The following is a 20,064-nucleotide window of genomic DNA, read 5'->3' as shown; positions in this document are numbered from 1 at the left end:
TTCATGTACGACCGGGCCGTGGCAGATGGACACAAGGACGCGGCTGCGGGGCATTTGCTCGATGCGCAGGAATGGCGCAATCTAGCGGCAGCGTGGAAGGTGAGGGATCCGAAGAACTACGAGGTGTACTAGTACGATGGATGTACCTGGCTGTGTTACTCTGTGGAAGAGCGAACCGGGGGGGTGGGCGTGCAAGTTTCTGCACGTGAGCAGTCCATTGTGTGCCTGTTGTACGGCCCATTGTAAGGCCTGTTGATTGGGGCGTTTCTAGGGAACCGATTCCTGTGTACTATAATCAGGTGTAGACGGGCGGGCCTTCGTGCTTGGGCAGGCCACTGTCAGGCAGGTAATCTAGCGGCGTGGGTCTGGATAGTGCATTGTACAAAACCGTCTACTTCGGCTGGGCCACAATCGAAAAAGAGGATTGCACCGCCTGACAAATCCTCGTCCACCCTAGCCTCGCGGCCGTCACTCCATCAGAACCGAGCCCGCTCGTAACCCGCCGCCGGCGTGATGTGTATGATCTTTACGTTCTCCGTCAAAGTGCCGGCCTCAATTTCCCCAACCATGGCCTTGACGTGCGCGCCAGCGAGATGCGTCTGTAGGGCGGCGGCATTCTCATATCTGTAGCAGCAGCCGTAGAACAAGACATCGTTAGGTCTGGGAACTTGACCCGAGGAGAGGAGGGAAGGGGGAGAAGGGATCATGCATTTACGACAGGGAGAAAGGGGAAAAAGAGAGGGTAAGAAAAAGGAGGGGATCAACCCACGTTTCGCGAACGACGAGCTCCTCGGCGCCGCTCGTTTCGTCTCGCTTGCCGCGGTGGATTCGGTACCGAAGCGTACCGGGCTCGCTCTTCTCGGCGTGGGCGGCGCACGCGGCGAAGAGGCTGAGGAACTAAAGGGGGGGGGGAGCACTCGGCTGTGAGCGTGTGCGGCTTGGCAGAGGGTCGAGGACAGGAGAAGAAAAGGGGGATTAGGGGGCAAAAGTCACGGGGACGAGCTGGTTTCGTACACGTTCAGTCTGGCCCTTTTTGGGGGTGATGATGGCTACGAGGTCGATGTGGTCGGTACCCATGGCGCGGGGCCTGGAGGTTGTTTGTTGCGGTGGCGGTGGTGGTGGTGGTGGAGATGGGGTCAAGTGGTTGGCAGAGATGGCCGCTTGCAGGAGAGATGTCTAGATTTGCGATTGCTACGGAGAGACGGCAGGGGAATCAAACTTAGGAAAATAGAGAGTACATATATGTACACTCTCGGTCTGGGCCAGGCGGGCGAGCGATGGGCCCGGCATGGCACAGCCGTTGTTCATGACCCAGAACACAGTGAGTTGTCGGAAAAGCTTTACCTGGGGACTGAAGCGGGATGAGGGAGGGCACACTGCTTCAGGCCATGTCCTGCCACCAATCTGTCAACAAGCCAGGATGCCAGTCCCGTTGATGAGAAGGTAGAATCAATAACGGAGGGCAGCATGCCATTGCAAGCCTGATACAACGTGGCAAAGCAGACGGCAATGGATAGATGGCGATGAACAGAAGGCGACACACGCATCCGCATGCGGCTGGGCGGACGAGATGAGAGAGAGAGAGAGTCTGTGGCTGACATCATCATGTGGCTCAACACGTGGCTGGCCAACAATGCGGGGAACCCCTCCTAAAAAACAGAGACACAGCCCAGAGCCTAGACCTCAGCATAGACCGGATCGAGGATCTGGGCCTCTGTCCACAAACAATCAAGGCGTCGTGGAGCTCCGGCAAACGTCATGACCCATCTGGGCACGCAACGCTCATGTCGGCAAACGCCTGCATTCCCGGGACCGAACCTACGGGTCGCCGTGCATCCGATCGTGGGGATCGCGTCGCCCAGCCTCGTCCTGCTTGCCCCGCGCAGAGCTATCGAGCTACGCCGTTGCCCCTTCCGCTGCCGCTTGCGATCGACCTGGCAGCGGCCCCTGGCGATTGGAGGCGGGAGTGCACCATCATGGCTAGGGCTACCCTAGATCACTCAATGGGTGCTGCTGGGTTCGGGGCGCTTCGCCGTGCGGTCCCCTTCAGCGTGGAGTCTAGACTCGGCATCGCCAGGCTGGCGACGGCGCGATACGATGCCTTCATAAACAGTTTTATAGTTCATCCTAGTCGCGTTCGAGTCTCTCGCCCTCGAGTTCCTCCATCTTTGAGCCTCCTCGTCTTCGCCTGGTGACTATCCTGGAGTGTCCTACCGATCGACCCTCGCCGCCGAAACAGACAGTGACGCTGCTCGCGCATCTTGCCATCGCGCCAAGCCAGTGCCCGTCATCTAAACAGGAAGCATCATGTCAGCAACCATGGCACCAGTACAGGCCATCAACGTCCTCGATCCCATGCAACTGCGGCATCGTGCTCAGAGGCCAACACCACCGCCGAGCCACCGCCGCACCAGACAGCATGCCAAGAGCCCCCTGTCCCGCTCCGAGACACCCTCCGCCGACGACCGCCCAGCCGACGCACTGTCCATGGACGAGGACGCCCTGCTCGACTTGTGCGATTCTGTTCGCGCCTCGCTCCGTGACAGCCAGACGCTGGGTGCTCGGGCCTCTCACGTATCCAAGATTCTTCATTCCTTCCTCGAGGCGGAGAACCAATCGATCCCTCTCGTCGATGCCGCCGTCATCAGACATGCATGTCTCGATAAGCTCCTCGCAGACATCATCGCCGCGCCGAGGAGCCCCCCTGCCGCCGAGGGTGCGCCGTCGCCGTCAAGCCTCGATGTGACGACGGCACAGCGGCTCAAGAAGGCCTGGGAGACGAGGTTTCGCGATGACTACTTTTCCATGGACGACGCCCGCCTCAGATCGCTGCAGCACGGACGCCTCAAAGACGTCGACCACGCCGTGCAGCAGAAGGACCAATTCGAGAGATATATCGCCCGCGCCTCGTGCTCCGACTCGGCCGTGGTAGACTTTGAACCTGGACAGTAAGGTGACCAAGTGTGTGGCGTGGTATACAACGTCCTGTACTGACATTTTCTTCTCCTCCCAGCTGGTGGCTCAACCTGGCTTGCGCCCACCGCAACGGCATCGTCGGTAACGCGCACGAAAGGCCGACTAAAGACCGCTACGGCGTCGCGGCCCTGCCCCTGTTGACCGGCACCGAGGAGCATCTCGGCGGCAACATGTACAGGTACTGCCGCGAGGGGAAACTTTCCGACATGCACTTTTCCCTCATGTCGCGGGTCGGCACGCAAATTCGCCTACTGAGGGGCTACCGGTTGAAGAGCCTGTATGCGCCGGCCGCCGGTCTGCGCTACGACGGCGTGTGAGTCACCTCCTCTTGTTTACGTCCTTTCACATTCTCTCCGATCAACGTGGAGTCTCCCGTGACTGACAATGACGCCTTCGGCAAACCAGCTTCGTCATCCGCGCCTACAGCACGAAGCGTGACACAGTGTCAGAGAAGCACCGCCTCGAGCTCACGCTCGAGAGGCTGCCAGGCCAGACGCCCATGGCCGAGGTGCTCGCCGTGCCGCGGCCGTCGCAGCTGGACGACTGGGCGCTGTACGAGACGTGCGAGGCCGAGACGACGCGCAGGCGGATGGGGCCCCGCTCGTTCATGGAGTAGAAGATGATGAAGGAGCAGGAGCGCATCGACCGCGCCCACTGGCGGCGCGCGAGCGCATTTCCGCGCGTCGCTGGACCTCGGGCGCGCCCCTGGCATCAAAGGTGCTCGGACCCGGGGCCGCGGGGTTGTGAGTTTTATGAGATACCCTCTGAATCGGAATTGCATTTCTGTATTGCTGCTGTATGTTCCTGTTTCTTCGCCACTATCTCCTGATCACCTTTCGCCCTGCCTCCCAACCAGACTATGTATCTCTAGGAGACGCCGGTGGATGGAACCGGTTTGCCGTCTCCTTGACGCTTATCCGGTGCAGCTGGTCTAGGCATCTAGGCCTTTGCGGCAGACTGCGACGTGACGCAAGCCTTGACTCATTACATATGACTAGACCTCTTCTTCGCTTTTCTTCCTAGGTGGGGAGCTTAGAATCCTGACATGAAGTCTGGCGGGTGGTTCATGGCGTCCTCCTGCAGGGGCCCCTTTTGATTCATTTAGTGTCATCAATATATTGCGAAGGCGCGCTGACTGTAAGCATCGCGTGCTCGCCAGACGGATACGCGACATCTGATAAGCTACGCCCTGGCTCTCCGGGAAAAGTCTACGGGCTGGCGCGCACCCAGCTCCATGTTGCTTCTCTGGTATCGGCCGGAAGGCGGGCCTTGACGCGAGATATGCTGCAGCGGGTTGTTTTCCACAAGCGACAAGGAAAAGCCGGATAGGCAAGATTGCTTCAGGTCAAGACAGTCCAAAACGAGCCTCCTGGTATCTCTGAAGGCACGCGGTCATGTTTTCAGAAGAACGTCGTGAAAGTAACTGTCTCGTGTAGTGGTGTCCGTCCGTCTTTGAGGAGATGACTGTGCAAGCTCTCTTGAGTATGTGATGAAAAGGCTTGGGGATTCTGTAACCGAGCTTGCCCTGCTCCAAGTCGCAGAGAAAACCACAGTCAAGGGCGAGATCTTCATCGTAGATTGGAAGCCGGATAACATGGGGGCATCACACAGTGGGGACTGGCGTGACTTGAGACCGTCAGGGGAGACAAGACTTCCTCTGCCTTCGATAGCCTGCGGCTACTGCGCCATGACGGCCTTTTAGGAAAGCGCTTTACGTGAGAGGATACTGGCTAGCTTACATGCCATATAAGAGGATGGCCTCTATACCCATACCAAGGCCAGACTCTTGCTCCATAAACCCCCTACCATCCTCTACACCTATCATGCATATACGTCAACAACGCTAGTTCAGCAAGTGGGTTAGAAGACATACGGCTCGAATACGCGACAGAGAAGTCCTATCTAGTCAATCTACCACAGTCGCCTAGGGAATACTACGGTGCTTCTCAGCTGCTCGGCTTAGAATGATCAAACCTGTAGATAGGACCCCCGATACGTCCTCGCTACATTGGATTACACTACCGAAGCCGAGATGAATGACAAGAACCGAGTCCAGTCCACGACATGGGGCATTGATATGCTTGGAGCCATGTCATTGCAATTGGCTAGCCTCAAGACGTTCAACGAAATTGTTCTCTGCGCAGGCCACGGGCGACTTGTTTCCAACACGCAGCCATCGTTTCACAATTCCGTTGCTCGCCGATCCGACGCGCCGTCTCTCTCGATTGTGGTATTCCGTATTGTCTACCTGTGGACTGCCTCTTCGCGATTGTTCTTGCACTCGGCGTATTGAGCTTGGGCAGACGCAGGAAGTAGCAGGGAAACAGCCATGGAAGCAGTTCAGGAAAGCGGCTTCTTCCATTGCAGCTCCTCCCAAGCTGCTCCTTCCCTTCAGTGGCCGTTGTCTTGCCGGCATTGCAGTGTAGTCGAAACAGTGGGGCCGCACGTCGGAGGGGCGAATGGTGACCCCACGTCAGCCGTTTCGACGCCGTTGTACGAACCACGCCTTCACTCTTGCATCCTTAGCATCTTACACAACACAGTCTCCTTCGTCCCCCGCCATCTCCCGCGACCTCATCATTCAGTGTCCAACATGCCGACCGACTACGCAAACCTCCCCACCCCCGAAGCCTGCTACGCCGACTTTTGCCTCATCCCCGTGCGTCCTTTCCGTGCCGTCCTCTGCCCGCTGGCCGCTGCCTTCTCCTGTTACCTAACGTATCACGCCAGGTCGGCACCGGCTCCGTCTCGGTTGCCAAAGAGGTCGCCGAAGTGCAGAAGCTCCTCAAGGCCAGCGGCCTGCACTACCAGATGCACTCGGCCGGCACCACCGTCGAGGGCAGCTGGGACGACGTCTTTCGCGTTGTCGGCCAGGCCCATGCCCTCGTCCACGCCGGCGGCGTTTTGCGCGTGCAGTCGAGCATGCGCGTCGGCACGAGGTGCGTTTTTCCGTCTGCTTTTCTTTCTTTGCTTTACTTTCCCCCCCCCCTCTTATCCGCATTCGGTGGAATCGTGATCAAGCAGATTCCGTGCTGATGGGCGGCAGGACCGACAAGAAGCAGCCGTTTGAGGACAAGGTGAAGAGAGTGGAGGCCCTGTTGAAGGAGGGGGACTCGGCTGGCACGGGAGCATGAGAGCAGAGAGCAGCGAGCAGCGAGCGGAGAGCAACGAGCATGCAGCAGACATGAAACCACACCATGACAAGACCTTGACACGCAACAGCATACTCTCCGCAGGACACCAGTTTCAGCAGACGTCAGCTCGAAGAGGGAACGGTCAAAGTAGATCAAATACATCTCCCCTCACGGTCTCTATCTGTACATCAGGAGTACGCAAAGCGGAAAACTCCTCCCCACACTCCATGGCCATTGTCCAAGTAGACACCCTGGCCGGCTCCGATAGCTCGAGCAGACAGACTACCCGCGCATCGTCTGCTTCTTGGCCGCCTTGCGCGTCTCCTTCTCGCGCTCCTTCTCGAGGTACCGCTTCTGCTGCTTGGCGTCGAGCCCCGCGAGCTCCTGGTCGCGCTTGACCTTCTTGACGCGCTCGCGCTCGGCGTTGCGCTCCTCGGCCACGACGGCGTCGGCTTCCTTCTTGAGCTGCGCCACCGCCTCCTCGCGCACGCGGTTGACCTTGCGCAGAATCTCCGGCCGGAACTTGGCCTTGGCCACGAGGCTGTCGGGCAGCTGGAGGAACTGCGTAAAGAGCGGCGTCACCGTCGAGAAGTCATTGTTGCTGGGGATCGTGTACCGCAGGAAGATGCGCTTGCGGCCCGTCGTCGCCTCCTCGAGACTGCGCGTGCGCGGTGTCAGCTTGTTTCCTCTGGCCTGACCGGAGAAGAAGAAGAAAAAGAATTAGAGAGCACTCACGTCCTCGGCTTGTCAATCGGCTGGTCCGACACAATGAGATAGTCAAAAGCGTCGCCGGCAAGCTCGACGGCCTGGATGATCTCGGGCGTCAGGAGCTGCTCGGTAATCTCGGCGCTCTCCGTCATGACGGTCGCCCAGTTGGGCAGCTTGCTGTGGTCCTTGGTAAAGGTGATGGAGAGGTCGTAGCGCTCCTCGCGCAGCTGCTTCATGCGGCCCTTGGCGACAATGGCCCAGACGAAGCCGTCGTAGCTGCTCTTGCTGTCCTTGCTGCGCAGCTCGTGCGTGCCCGGCACCTGCGGCACCGTGAGCGTCTCCTTGCCGTCAAAGGGGTAGATGACGGCGTCCATGATGTCGCGCGGGGCGCCAACCGAGTCCCAGAAAAAGTTGAACAGCGCCTCGCCCGAGGGAGATCATGGGGGTTGAAACGCTTTGATCGGCGCCGGCGTCACGCCGACAAAGCGACGTTTGCCTGCCCGTGCGTAGGCGGCACACTCCAAGAGCGACTTCTCCTTGAGCACGCCCTCGATGGCTGCGGGTCCGACTCGACCGTCGACTGGCCCGAGAGCCGACAGAGGCAAACTCGCTCTGAGCGCCGGCGCGTGCGCCTGGCCCAGGCCTTGGACTTGCTGCGGTTGAGCCGCGAGCCGATGAGGTGCACGATGAAGATGACGAGGCCGATGCTGATGACGATGCCCTCGAGCCGGAACTCGGCCAGCGAGTGGCGCTGGTCGACCCGGTACCACCGCGTGAACTGGACGCTCGTCGCCTCGGCGGCGGCCGTGCCGTCGACGGCGGTGGCGCCCACGGGCACCACGGTATCGGTGGGAACGGGGTTGGGCGCCTCGGCGAAGTCTGCAAAGTCTGGAACCTGTCAGTCCGGGGCTGCGATGGAAGATGTGCGACAATGAGCATTGCCATTGGCTCTGGAGCTCCATTCGCTGTCCTCGATCATGTCACGGACGCCACAATGCGCACATGGCGTCGTGTGCTCGGTCTCTTCTGCTCGGCGCACAGAAGAAATAGGAGAGGAGGGGAGGAGAAGTGGCAAGGACGATCGATGGAGCAAGAGACATACCAGAATCGGCAGCGGGCACTGCCTTGTCGGCGGCCTTTCCTCCGCCGAAGAAGCTGTTCAGGACATTGGCCATTGTGTCTTGTGCCTTTGTCTGTGCCTATGCCTGTGCCTGTGCCTGTGCCTGTGCCTGTGGCGGGTGGGGGATGTCGTGACGAGCTGCGTTGCAGTGCAATTAGAGACAAAGTTCGGGGGAGGGGAGGAGCTGAAGACAGACACCACACACCATCAAGCTGGAACCTTGGGGAATGGGGAAGATTGGCCCTCGCCCGGTGCGGTCCCAGTGCGGGCCCAGTGCGGGCCCAAATCTCATTGGCGAGCCCCCCGTCCAGCCACTGAGAAGCCACTGAAGAGCTTGGGGCAGGGGATCGCTGACTAAGGCGATGCCGGTTCCAGCTTCTGCGTGGGTCGTGCGGAGACGGATCATTGCGCCCGCCGGTTGTCCAGTCGACCGTCCAATGGCAAGTCAACAGCCAACCACCCGTTGCACACCTCCAGTCACAGTCACAGGAGGAAGGCTCGACGCCGTAAAGGCAGTTTCTCACGGAAAAGAAAGCGACGAGGGATCCTCCCAGAGCAATACTAACGACATCGCACAGCATCAAGCCAAACCACCATGCCACGGACGACGTCCCTACGCACATATGGGAAAAAGGCGACGAGGACGAAGCCTCAGCGGGTGCTGGCTGAGCTGCCCCAGACGCCAATCCGCAAACCACGACAAACCAAAGTGAAAGACAGCCTGGATGACATCGACGTGGTTCAAGTGACGGAGAAGATTGCGTCCGTCACCATTCGAGATGACACGCCAGAGAGCATCAATGAGCCAGTCACACCGCGACGGACATCTCCAAGGAAGTCATGCCAAGCTCCACCATCCCCTGTGGTGGTCATCCAAGATGACGTCGAGGCTAAGGTCGAGACTGTTCATTCACCACCAAAGACGCCCGTCGTGGCAATCACCGAGTCACTCGTCTCATCCGAGCCCGCCAATCTCGAGGAGAACCTCCGCGTTCTGACATGGCATGATGTCTGTCCGCCTGGCGACACAATCACCAAGATTGCCGAAGCCTCGTACGCTGAGGTATATCGTATCCGCAATGACCGCGGCACCAGCATCATCAAGTGCATTCGCCTCGAGTCACCCATCAAGGCCCAGACCAAAGCCCAGGAGCGCGCCGGCTTGGTCGATGAGGAGCCACATTCTGAAGACGACCTCCTCGGTGAGCTGCGCATCTCGGAGTGGCTGGCCGACATACCCGGCTTCGTCGTGTACAAGGAGCGCTACATTGTCGAGGGCAAGACGTCCAAGTCCCTGCTCGAGACGCACCAGGCGTTTCAGCGCAAGATGAAGAGGCAGGACCCCGACCGCGCACAGTTCTATCCGAGCCCGAGTCGGTACCTCGACGGCACGCGGTTTCTGGTCGTCGAGCTCGGCGATGCCGGCGTGGCGCTCGAGGACTTTGCGCTGCACCATGTCGATCAGCTGTGGGACATCTTCTTCCTCGTAGCCGTGGCGCTGGCGAGGGCAGAGGATCTCATTGCCTTTGAGGTATGTTTGATTCCCCCTCTTCTGCTGCACATCGTTACACATCATGTGATCCTCCGCTTACACCAGCCAGCACCGTGACCTCCACGAGGGCAACCTCTGCATCAGGCAGACGTCCAAGCCACGGCCGCGAGATCCTTCGTCGTCGGGCCCCAACTTTGGCCACTCTGGCCTCGACATCACCATTCTCGATTACGGCCTGTCCCGCGCCGAAGACTGTCCCGCGACGCTGACCCTCGACATGGACGACTCGATCGCGGAACCCGCCGTCGTGGCCCTCGACCTCGAAAAGGACCTCTCCATCTTTACGAGCACCCACGCGCCCCAGTGCAAGGTGTACCGCCAGATGCGGTCCCACCTCGTGCACGGCGGCGCCTCACGCAAGTGTCTCCCGCCGACGGCCCACTCGGTCCCGTACCAGGCCGGCATCTCGTGGGACGTCTCGGCGCCCTACACCAACGTCCTCTGGCTCGCGTACACGTACCAGTACATGCTCAGCCACTTTCGCGGCGACAAGAAGGACGCTGCACGCTGGAAGCGCGACACGGCGCAGATGTGGCGTCACCTCGACCCGGACGCCAAGGCGGCGACGCCCGTGTTCGGGTCGGCGGCCGAGGTCGTGCGGTTCGGCGTCGAGGCTGGCTGGATTGGCGAGGAGCAGATTATGGGCGGCGAGGGCGTGTCCATCGTAGAGAGGGAGGACAGCATTGTCATTTCCCACGAGGTGGTGGCGGATCGTGGCGAGGCAGAAGCCGCGCACCGGCGGAGCTCACCACGACGGAAGACGGTAGGGTCGTGATGAGACCGACTGAAGCATTCGCATATTGGATTGGTTTGAGCGAGCGAGCGAGCGAGCGAGCCAGCAAGCATGGAAGGCCTGGCATTGGCATGGGCATGATGATTTTGAGATTTTGTTTTTGCGTTTATCCATACCCCCCTTCCTCCCACATGTGCGGACGGAACATGACTCTCACATGTGCGGGCGAAACATTAGAATTTCAATAGACTGGTTGCATTGACGGCTTCAACGAGGGTGTTTGCATGTTTTTGCCACTTTGTAGGTGTCGCTACTTCGTCTTCTGCGTTTCCAGTGGTTCGCATGAGACGTATCCCGGCTTCGGTGCCGTAGCAATGGCCGATGGCCGCGGCTCCCGTTTCAGATCCACTCTGGATCCGGGAGGAGGTTGAGGGGTAACAAACGGTCGGTTTATTTGAGGGCCGAGGGTCGCGGAGATGGGGGGGGGAGTGGTTCCCAGCAACATCCAGATGATCCACCCGTTAGTTAGTTTTGTGTTTTCGCCCTGTCACAGCGAGCGAGGACGCAGATCGCGGACCGTGAAACACGACATATCCAGAGGTTCGTGACTTTGGAGGTATGTTGGGAGGGTTTCGCGCACATATGCTCTTTCGTCATGGGCGAAAAGCCAAAGCGCAACGAGCCTTGATGTCGTCAGGTATCATCGGGGAAACAATGTGAAGATGCCGAAACCATGCCAACGAATGACGCGTTCGCTTTGAGTCAGGTACCTGAGGTAGCCTAGGTACCATCGATCGTTGCTCGTGTTGACTATTCGGCTCTCCGATCCCCCTCCGAGTACCCCTCCCTCATCCACAAGAGAAAGCCCGAAGAACCAAACATAACGTCAACTGCCAGGCCAAACACTCACCATCCACTCCTACATTTGAAAATTACTTTGCCAACTAGACTAAGGAAAATTAAATAAAATGTCGGCCTACGATACAAAGGAAGCCGTGGCAGAGTTGGTGAAACCGGAGTATGTTCCCTATCATGTCATTAAAGTTTCCAACAACAAACTATCGCTCAAAAAGCATGCGCTGACTAGGAAACTCACCATCAAAGCCCCGAGCTTGCCGAGGTGAGATCCCCCCACCACTGAACCCATGCGCTCAACTGTAGCTGAAACAAAGCCAAAAGCTTCTCGCAAGCCGCACGGCGGCCCCGATGCCTTCGTTCTCCGCCAGGGCGGCCGCGTTCAAGGCGAACCCGCCGCCGGCGCCCCCCTCCACGGACATGGAGTACACGAGGGACGTACCCATGCGCGACGGCCGGCTCAGCGAGATCCGCATCTACCAGCCCGACAACTCGACGACGGCCGTGCGGCCCCTGTTTGTCCTCGTACACGGCGGCGGCTTTTGCGTGGGCAACAACCACGCGCCCGGGTTCCGCTCGCGCCTCATCGCGGCCGCCAACGACATGACCGTCGTCAACGTGTCGTACCGGCTGGCGCCGGAGCACCCGTTCCCCGCGGCGCCCGACGACGTCTGGGACGCCGTCGCGTGGCTGAGCCAACCCGACAACGCAAAGCAGCTCGGCGCCGACCCGACGCGCGGCTTCTACATCGGCGGCATCTCGGCCGGCGGGAACCTCGCCGCCGTCACGGCGCAGCGCTGGGTCGCGGACCAGCGGACGCCGGCGCTGCGCGGCCTCTGGCTGTACGTGCCCGTGCTCCTCGACGAGGAGATCGTGCCGGCGGCGTACCGGGCGCTCTTCTTCTCGCGCGCGCAGAACGCCGCGGCGCTCGTCATCGACCGGGCCGCCGACGACTACGTCCGCGCGGCGTACGCGCCCGACGTCACGTCGCCGCTCTACTCGCCGTTCAACGCCGCGCGGCCCCACGAGGGCATGCCGCGCGTGCACCTGCAGGTCGCCGGCCAGGACCCCGTCCGCGACGACGGCCTCATTTACGAAAAGGCCCTGCGCGCCGCACGGCGTCGAGACGAGGCTCGACGTCTATCCCGGCCTGCCGCACGCGTTCGACGGCGTCTTCCCGCAGCTCAAGGCCTCGGACAAGGCCAAGCTCGACATGCTCCAGGGGATCGCCTGGCTGATGGGGAAGACGGTCGACGTGCAGCGGTGTACACAGCTGATCGAGGAGTCGCGTGCTGTCGTGCCCTCTGGCCCGCCTCTCTAGGGGGGGGAACATCACGTAAACTCGAACCTGGTGCCTGAAGGATTTGGATCGGTTTGGTAGTGTTGGTCGGTAGTAGACAGTCGGGAAGCACCTGCGGAGCTAAGGAGTGGAGGGTTCAGGGGCTAGTTTGGGGGGCTTGAGACCACAGATGTGTATATCAAAGGGCTACATGTGGCCCTCTAGCTGCGGAGGGGCAGATTTCGGAGAGAGTCCGACCCCTTATTTGACGTGGCAATTGGCTGCGGATATCGCCTGTGGAAGACCTCTTCACTCGGCTGCCCAACCGCTCTGACATTCCATGGCCCGAGCGAATAGATAGTGGCCCCGAATAGAGTCAGAACAAGAAGAGCATGCGATGAAGAGGCCAGCATCTTCATCTACTACAGGGACTTGACGGCCAACGGTCTTCACCAAGGGAATGAGAACAGAGCTCGGACAAGGCTTGTGTCTACATGCTCGAGCGCTGCCAGTTTCTGCCCTACGCCGGTAAGGTGTGTAAGGTGGTGCCGGAGGTGTACAATAACAGGTTGAGGAATTTCCCAACGTAGCCTCACCAAGCCGAGAGGAAGATATCCATAACGTATGCGTGACGAATATGAACAAGGCAGGAGCAGCTATGTGGAGTTTAGGCCCACGAAAAAGCTTGGATCCCTCTCTTCTGCGCGAGACGTCGAAGCAAAGATCGTTGAACAGGGTCAAGCTATGGCTAGCAACTCGTAGATGACTATTATTGGTGCCAAACGCACCCCAGTATCGACGTGCTAGACAAAATCGTGCGTCTTGTTCGCGAACCCTTCCGCATGAGCCTTCAACGTCTTTCGAAAGAGATGATATGTCAAAAGGATACGTCATGGCCCGGAGTGATGGTCAGAATACAACCGTCACCGCCGTGGCTTAAAACTAAAGCCCGCAAAGATGAATCCTGCACCACGGGCCATGAGATATCCTCTGAAACTGTCAGTTCTAAAAACTCAAACATCCCATCTGGCTACGCCTCACCAAGTCTTTTGAACTGACTTGCTGATGTCTCGTGGTTTTCAACGAGCTTTCAAGCCTGGGCTGGTTGCGTGGTCTTATACACGGCCATCGTTGTCCACATCGCTTCAAGTGAGAGGCCCCAGATTTCGGCCCAGTCGCCCAAAGCGATCCTGCATCTAGGTCCCAGAGCCTTGAAAGTATTGTCCAAAAGCCTGGTCTTCGTTGGGAATAGCACCAGGTATACCTGTCACCAGGGCGATTGCTAGGGCTGTCTCGAGACCAAGGCGTGGTTGCGGGCCACCTGTTGTTTGACGAAGGAGTTACGGAAACATGGCTGAGTATTATGAAGGAAGACTTACAAGCAAGGTTCGGCCCATAGTCAAAGGAGGACATGGTCTATTGTAGCTAACAAGAAACTCCCAAAAAGCCAATAGTTGCCGTCCCTAACTCGTCGCGAGACCCCTGTGACACGCACAAGGTCTGGACAGCACGATCGGGACGTTACGAGGGCGGTTTCCTTCAGCCGCGAGCATCATTCGAAATGCAAGGGGACAGCACTCGATCAATCATCGGTGGCGAACTGTGACTGAGCTATTGAGCTTCCAGACTGAGTCGATCCTGCAGATGGACAGCATTACTGAAGTCGTTGCCAAGAACTTCAAGACGTGAAGCATCCGCACTCATCTTTCTCTCTTGGCTTGGGTGTTGTCCATCATAGTTGGTCAATATCTTCTTCACTTCGCTCCGGTGTAGTGCTCGTCCATCTCAGGGCGTACAAATCAATCTTGCGGCCCTGGGTCTTTGCTATGGCATCGGCGCCGTATCGTCAGGCTCTATAACTTACGGGGGCAAGGTTGTCGTCCCTGATGTGCGCCATATTAGGCTTTTCAAAGCAACGCAAGAGTATGGGACACCCGGATCCACGAAAGAGCATATTCCTCGCGCCGGGCCCGCAGCTAGGGCTAGGCTTTGAGCAGTTTCCTCTCAGAAAGCTCACATCGCAAGAGGAGCCAGAGGGACCGGAACGCTGGATCTATACGTCGAGAGTGTACCCCCGAGCTTGCAGCGTACGATATTGACTTTGCAAGGCGGTCGTAACACGTCTTGGACGTTATTTCTCACCATGTACAGAAGTAGGCGATCCCTCAAATGTATGTACACTATAGTGGTCGTGTTATAATCCTGCTACTGTTGAAAATCTACTCACTGTCAAGTAGAGCTGTTACGAAGCAAGTTACGTACGTCCACGGAAGCTTTCCGCGAAGGACAACGTTATGATACGCCTTCGCTATACCATGCCGTAACGTAACCCCACCGAGGCAGGTACAGTATCGGGAGACCATCCATTCCCTCTCAAGGTTGGCCTGGCCAGGGACGCAAAGTTAGGTCAGCCCATCAAAAAGAGAACCCGCACATACCAATTGGCTGTCAGGCCCTCCCTAGCGAAAGCCATCCCGCTGTCAACCCTCCCAAGCCCACCAAGAGAGAAAAATCTTTCGCGTCCCGTTCGTTCCAGGGCGTCCTTCTAGGTGGTGTGATGTCCCTAGCTGGACCTGATTCCCCCGCGGCCCCCGCCCCAGGTAACGGACCCCGCACCAGCCAGCAAAGGGGGGAGGGGCGGGCGCGCATTTCCTCCCGAGACCGTCACCACGCGTCATGCCCATTCCGGACGCGCTAAGGACCTCGGCCAAGGCAGAAGCAAAGACCAGAACCCGCCCCTGGCACTAAATAGAGGGGTGAAGTGAAAAAAGAGAAGAAAAGAAGAGGAAGAAAAAGGAAAAGGTCGGGTTAAAAAAAAAAGTCCAGACTGTGGGAACCAAACCGTGGAAACATGGTCAAGTAAAACAAATTCAGGGGCCGGGGCACAGAGAGAGAGAGAGAGAGAGAGAAAGAGAGAGAGCGAACGAGAGCGAGGGACTCCACCACCGGTCAAGCAGTAGAATGACATGGCCGTCAACTCTGTGCCTTGATTGACTCGCGCGAGACACACGTCGGGACGAAATTGACCTCCACCTTCCATGCCGCGCGAGAGCGAGGTCGTGTGCCCGCACGTCGGAGACGAAGAGGACCATTGTTGCATTTCCGGTGTGCCACGGCGCGGGACCGCTCGGCCTTGCGTCGCGCAAATGCCACACAGATAGATCCCGTGCCCGGTCCCCACGCCTCCATGCAAGAGCGGTGTGCGCGACACACCACAGGCACGACTCGACAGAGGAATGCACCGTGGCAGACAGGCGGGAGACTGCGTGTTGAATGAATGGCTGGAGGGAGGTGAGACGAGACATTGTCGTCTTGATCATATTACTATCGTCATGGGTCAAGCAAGTCGCGCTTGACATGTCCCAGCACCGGGCTCATAATGCTACACCAATACGGCCCAAAATGTCCAACGCAAGATGCAGCCCTCGCTTCTTGCAGCCCTCGCTTCTTGCAGCCCTCGCTTCTCAATCAGACCAATGCTCCTGTCTAGATGGTACGCTGCTAACAATGCCGTGCCGTAAATGAACCCTCATCGGGCCCGGCCAGATAATCAAAAACTCCGTCCAATGTGTCCGTCCGAAAGCGGACAAGCTGCCCCCAAACTCCCTCGTCAACATGTCCCAGGCCGCCGGTATGACCAAAACGCCATGCCTTCGGTCCCTCTGCACACAACATCGCATCATTGCTTCCCCCAGAGTGTCCAAGGGCGCAATTCCTTCTCGCTCACATGACCCCCGAGGCGTCGCAATATATGCAGAGCAACCTGGCCAGCCGCCGTAGTGCTTCGCTTGCAATCCGGGGGGCGGGGGCGGGGGGTTCAATGAAATGAGGCACCGACGCGTGCCATCCGCGCAGACGCCACCCTGCAGCTGCTCATAAACAGAGGGCACATCTTGGAACAGCCAAGCGGGGAGGGACGACGAGTCTTTTGTGAACCCCCGACCCCTCCAAACGCCCGCGATCAGCTGCGGCGTCGTGGTGGCCCATGACTCCAGATATTGGGAAAACCTGGGGGGCATGGGCGCTAACCCCGCGCCGAAGGCTGGGGTAAACCCCCTGAGAGCATGGGCGAGACACCTGGGGCCGCGGGGGTCGCAACAGGAAACCCTGGCATGGCCCGTCTCGCTCCACCCAGGTGACGGCAAAACCAAAAAGTCCTCCGCAAACTCTCCGACTCTCATTTCCCTGGTCCGCCAGGGACCGAGTGACCGAGGACGGCAAGCAGGAGGGGGATGGGTGCGAGTGGGACACCTAGGTTCGGGCGTAGGATCGGCGTACGTCTGTTTGTCCGAGTGCCCCATCAACGCCCCACCATGGGGGTAACGAGCTCAATGCTCTTGGGTCTCGAGTAGCCGGTGGGCCTTCGTGTTGGAAGTGGCCTGTCCATGCCGCTGGTGCTGTAGGTGTAACCGTGACCGGCAGTTCCGTAGCCTGTGTCGTACGTTGAGGAGAAGAAACCAGACCCACTACGTTTGTATGAGGTGCTGGGACTTGTCGCTGCCGTCTTGCTAAAGGGCCAAAGGCTCGGGTGTGAGCCATCAGGTGATGGTGGGCTCGGCGGATGGACGTTGAGTGACCGCAGCGCAGAAATCGCCGAGGAATGGTGCTGCTGGTGGTAATGGCTGCTCATCGTCCCAGGCGATGTTGGCGGAGAAAAGTTGGTCGAGCTGGGGCGGGATGGAGATGCACGAGGAATGATGTCTCTCGGCTCGGAATAGTCCATCGAGTACATCGCATGGTGGCTCCCATGACCACTTGACATGCCTTGCTTGTAGGCATCGTCCTGTGCATACGCATCTTGGTCATACAAACGGCATCTGCGATGGCAGGTCAGCATGAAGAGCCCAAGAGGTACGGGCGGGATTTCGGCTCACGCTTCAGAGCAGTACAGGAACTTGTCGTCATGAGGAAGAAATTGCTTTTCGCAAGCCATGCTGCGAGGCAGACCGTCAGCACAAATCGGTCCGGGTTGGGAGGGCGTATGCAGAAGAGCAAATCAACAAGTGGTACAAGTGAACTTACCAGAATTGGGGAAAGCTTTCGCGCTCATCGTAGGAATCTTGCCATTCTCGTTCCCTTTCCCTAGGGCTTCGGCCGAGCTTTTGTGCTGACGAGTTCGGCGTTGTCCTGCGCGAGAGCGTCGTAGGACGCTTGAAGCGCGAAGGGTCGGTTGCGGTGACAGCCCGGCGGACGTCGGTCATGGACGTGTTGCTCACACCATGGCCCGACTTCCTACGACTGTGATGCATTTTAAATTGGTGGCCGTGGGCTCCAGATGAGTCAGGCAGAATGGCCGGCCTAGGTGATTGAGGAGTCTCTTAAGACTTAGATAGGTTGAGTGCAGATGGGGGTAGGATGCGTTATGTTCCAGTGGGTTCGCAGGTGTAAGCGGGGTGGCAATGGTTTTCCGTCAGAGTAGGTGATGGGCAGCCACAAGAGTTAGTCGCAACCTGGGGAAGAGGGTAATAAATCGTGTGAAGAACTCGTAGTCGATTATGTATCAGACCAGGACTTGTGGATTCGAGACAGGGGAAAAAAAACTCTTTGGAATGAAGCGGCGGCCGTGCAGAGACGGACAAGCTGTGCGTGTCTTGCTGGCTGGATGGTGGGCTTCGTTGGGCGACCGTGCCTGAGAGGGAGGCTGCAGGGCGGATACGGAGTTTTGCGCAGCTGCAACGGTGTGTCCTTAAGGAGTGGATAGTGACGGCTATAATGCGTGGAGAATTTTTTCTGGCTATTGACAGTCGAACAGAAATGCCGTCCCTGTCCGAAACGTGCTGTAGGCAGGTGACAACGATAAACGACCAAGGAGTCTAGAGCTTTGGAGCTCGTGGCGTGTTGGGCGGGCTTGTAGGCGAGGAGGGAATTGTGGATTATATTTGGCCGAGCTGATAAGTCGGGGAAGAGCAGGTTGTGCAGGCCGATGCAAGAAACTGGATGCTCGGATGTGCAAGTGTGCTTCGCTGCGTTGTACCTGTGGTTTTCCCACCGCCAGGAGCTAGGTCGATTCGAGAAGAGGGACAGAACACGCAGCCGATCGATTGGCGCTCGATGCGGCTGTGTTAGTGATGGGTGAACGGAGAGCGATGCGGTGTACTTTTAGTTGGGTGGATTCCCAGGTCGCTACTGTCGTGCTTGCGTGTGGCTCCAGGTAGCTTTCGGCGGGTAGTATTGGGACCAGTCGGATTAAGGCACGGGTATACTCTCGTGCCTGGGAGGAAAACGTGACGGTTGTTGGCGGAATCGAGGTCGAGGGCGAGGTGCTCAGTTAGCGGGATCGACGAGAGAGCCCAACTGACCACGAGTGTAGCACGATGACGACAGGGGAAATGCTCCGCCGCAGGTGAAGGGTGGAGGCAGTCGAGGTAAGGGCAGAGAAGCGTATGTCAAGGGACAGGAGCGAGGGTGCGACGACTGGAGGAAGCCGGGGATGACTATGAATATGTACGTGATAGGGCTGGCCGTAGACGCCCTCTGATTTTTTTTTCTCTCCCTCTTCCTTTCTCTTCGTAGATACGATACGGGCGAGCCTTGTCTTTGGTTACTTGGGTTATTGTGTCTTGGGAAGGAGCCTGTGACTCTTTCAGGTGGTCCACAATTGTCCAGGCGGGCGCGATTTCGTGATAAATTTCAAGGTTGACGCAACAAGGTCGCTATTGATACGCCGAAAGCGGAGAGGGAGGCGCTGGCCGTGGTGGGTGACAAGGGCCAATGGGAACGGGACGGGCGGGCACCTTGAGGACCGCGTGGTACCTGGTGCACTGGTGGACAGCTCGGTACTGGTTTGTGGCTGGAAGCCTACAGTACAGTTTCGATGAACTCTGAAGGAACAGACGGGGGGCCGGGCCAAGACAAGGGGTCGAGCGAAGAAGGTTCTGTTGTGCAATTACTGTTTCGATGATCGTTCGTAGCTCGGGTCGAGCGGGATGCAAGGGATCGGACGCGGCGCAGTACTGAGGAGTTTTTTTTTTTCTCTTTAGACGGGGACCCTTCCTTTCGGCGGGTTCTCTTCTTTGGTTTGGTGCTGGCACGGCCGCTTTGTTGCGTATTGTGTGTGTGTGTGTGTACCTGGCTCTGTAGTCCTGAGTCTTTCTCACCGACTTTGTTGATGAATGCTACCGACCCAAGCGAGGCTTTTGAGGGCAGACTAATCAAAGCAGGATGGAGCCGCCTATTTCGTGCGTGACGTGTGATAATGTTGTATTTCGTCCCTCGATCGAGATTGACTGAGCAGAATCAGATCAGATGGGGCTCGCATACAGCACCAAGAATGTTTTCTGGCCTTGGTGGACAACACGCAAGTTCATGCTCGTAGTCTGACGACAGAGAGCTCTCAGGGGAAGGCCCTGCCAGATATAGGTTCTGGAGAGGGGTAGAAGACGGAATCACAACCAAGCACCTCATCGCAATCGCCTCGGCGTTCTAGGCTGGCTGGCTGGCCGACCCCTGTTCCTGGCAGAAGGCGGGGTGCTTGAGAGGCTGCGTCTTGCGTGGGATGATGGGCAATGTTGAGCGAGCTGAGGAGGACGCAAGGTGGGCAAAGGTGGGATGCATACTTAGTATGGGAAGGCTCGGACGGGTAAAAAGACGAATAAAGGCATGGCGATGTGATAGCAGGGAATAACAGGGGACGAGGGAGGGGGAGGGGAGGTGTGCTGGAAGGAAGGCCGTCAGGGTCAGCAGGGGTTCAATACCCTGCCCTGCTGC

The 20,064-nt window shown here is 58.3% G+C and overlaps 7 protein-coding genes across 7 annotated transcripts; 4 read left to right on the top strand and 3 right to left on the bottom strand.

Moving 5' to 3' along the window:
- Nucleotides 1–476: 476 nt before the first annotated feature.
- Nucleotides 477–1,077, bottom strand: VDBG_08931 (predicted protein; the record flags this gene model as incomplete). The annotated part of the gene is made up of 3 exons (XM_003001089.1): nt 477–624; nt 770–897; nt 1,015–1,077. 3 exons carry the CDS (start codon nt 1,075–1,077, stop codon nt 477–479), a joined length of 339 nt encoding a protein of 112 aa, XP_003001135.1.
- A 1,242-nt stretch (nt 1,078–2,319) lies between these two features.
- VDBG_08930 (conserved hypothetical protein) lies at nt 2,320–3,592 on the top strand (the record flags this gene model as incomplete). The annotated part of the gene is made up of 3 exons (XM_003001088.1): nt 2,320–2,948; nt 3,014–3,289; nt 3,382–3,592. 3 exons carry the CDS (start codon nt 2,320–2,322, stop codon nt 3,590–3,592), a joined length of 1,116 nt encoding a protein of 371 aa, XP_003001134.1.
- Nucleotides 3,593–5,569: 1,977 nt separating this feature from the next.
- Nucleotides 5,570–6,110, top strand: VDBG_08929 (conserved hypothetical protein; the record flags this gene model as incomplete). Its single annotated transcript, XM_003001087.1, has 3 exons — nt 5,570–5,635; nt 5,707–5,915; nt 6,023–6,110. 3 exons carry the CDS (start codon nt 5,570–5,572, stop codon nt 6,108–6,110), a joined length of 363 nt encoding a protein of 120 aa, XP_003001133.1.
- A 282-nt stretch (nt 6,111–6,392) lies between these two features.
- VDBG_08928 (conserved hypothetical protein) lies at nt 6,393–7,993 on the bottom strand (the record flags this gene model as incomplete). The annotated part of the gene is made up of 4 exons (XM_003001086.1): nt 6,393–6,768; nt 6,846–7,240; nt 7,336–7,706; nt 7,921–7,993. 4 exons carry the CDS (start codon nt 7,991–7,993, stop codon nt 6,393–6,395), a joined length of 1,215 nt encoding a protein of 404 aa, XP_003001132.1.
- A 540-nt stretch (nt 7,994–8,533) lies between these two features.
- On the top strand, nt 8,534–10,654 carry VDBG_08927 (conserved hypothetical protein; the record flags this gene model as incomplete). The annotated part of the gene is made up of 3 exons (XM_003001085.1): nt 8,534–9,469; nt 9,540–10,253; nt 10,472–10,654. The coding sequence occupies 3 exons, from the start codon at nt 8,534–8,536 to the stop codon at nt 10,652–10,654; spliced, it is 1,833 nt and encodes a 610-aa protein (XP_003001131.1).
- Nucleotides 10,655–11,429: 775 nt separating this feature from the next.
- On the top strand, nt 11,430–12,437 carry VDBG_08926 (alpha/beta hydrolase fold-3 domain-containing protein; the record flags this gene model as incomplete). The annotated part of the gene is made up of 1 exon (XM_003001084.1): nt 11,430–12,437. One exon carries the CDS (start codon nt 11,430–11,432, stop codon nt 12,435–12,437), a length of 1,008 nt encoding a protein of 335 aa, XP_003001130.1.
- Nucleotides 12,438–16,657: 4,220 nt separating this feature from the next.
- On the bottom strand, nt 16,658–17,637 carry VDBG_08925 (conserved hypothetical protein; the record flags this gene model as incomplete). Its single annotated transcript, XM_003001083.1, has 3 exons — nt 16,658–17,174; nt 17,232–17,291; nt 17,380–17,637. The coding sequence occupies 3 exons, from the start codon at nt 17,604–17,606 to the stop codon at nt 16,658–16,660; spliced, it is 804 nt and encodes a 267-aa protein (XP_003001129.1).
- Between the last annotated feature and the right edge of the window lie 2,427 nt (nt 17,638–20,064).

The sequence above is a fragment of the Verticillium alfalfae genome, genomic scaffold (assembly GCF_000150825.1).
Source record: "Verticillium alfalfae VaMs.102 supercont1.13 genomic scaffold, whole genome shotgun sequence".
In the NCBI taxonomy this organism is placed as follows: domain Eukaryota; kingdom Fungi; phylum Ascomycota; class Sordariomycetes; order Glomerellales; family Plectosphaerellaceae; genus Verticillium; species Verticillium alfalfae.
The sequence above is the reverse complement of the archived record's forward strand: the minus strand, read 5'-3'. Positions and strand labels throughout refer to the sequence as shown.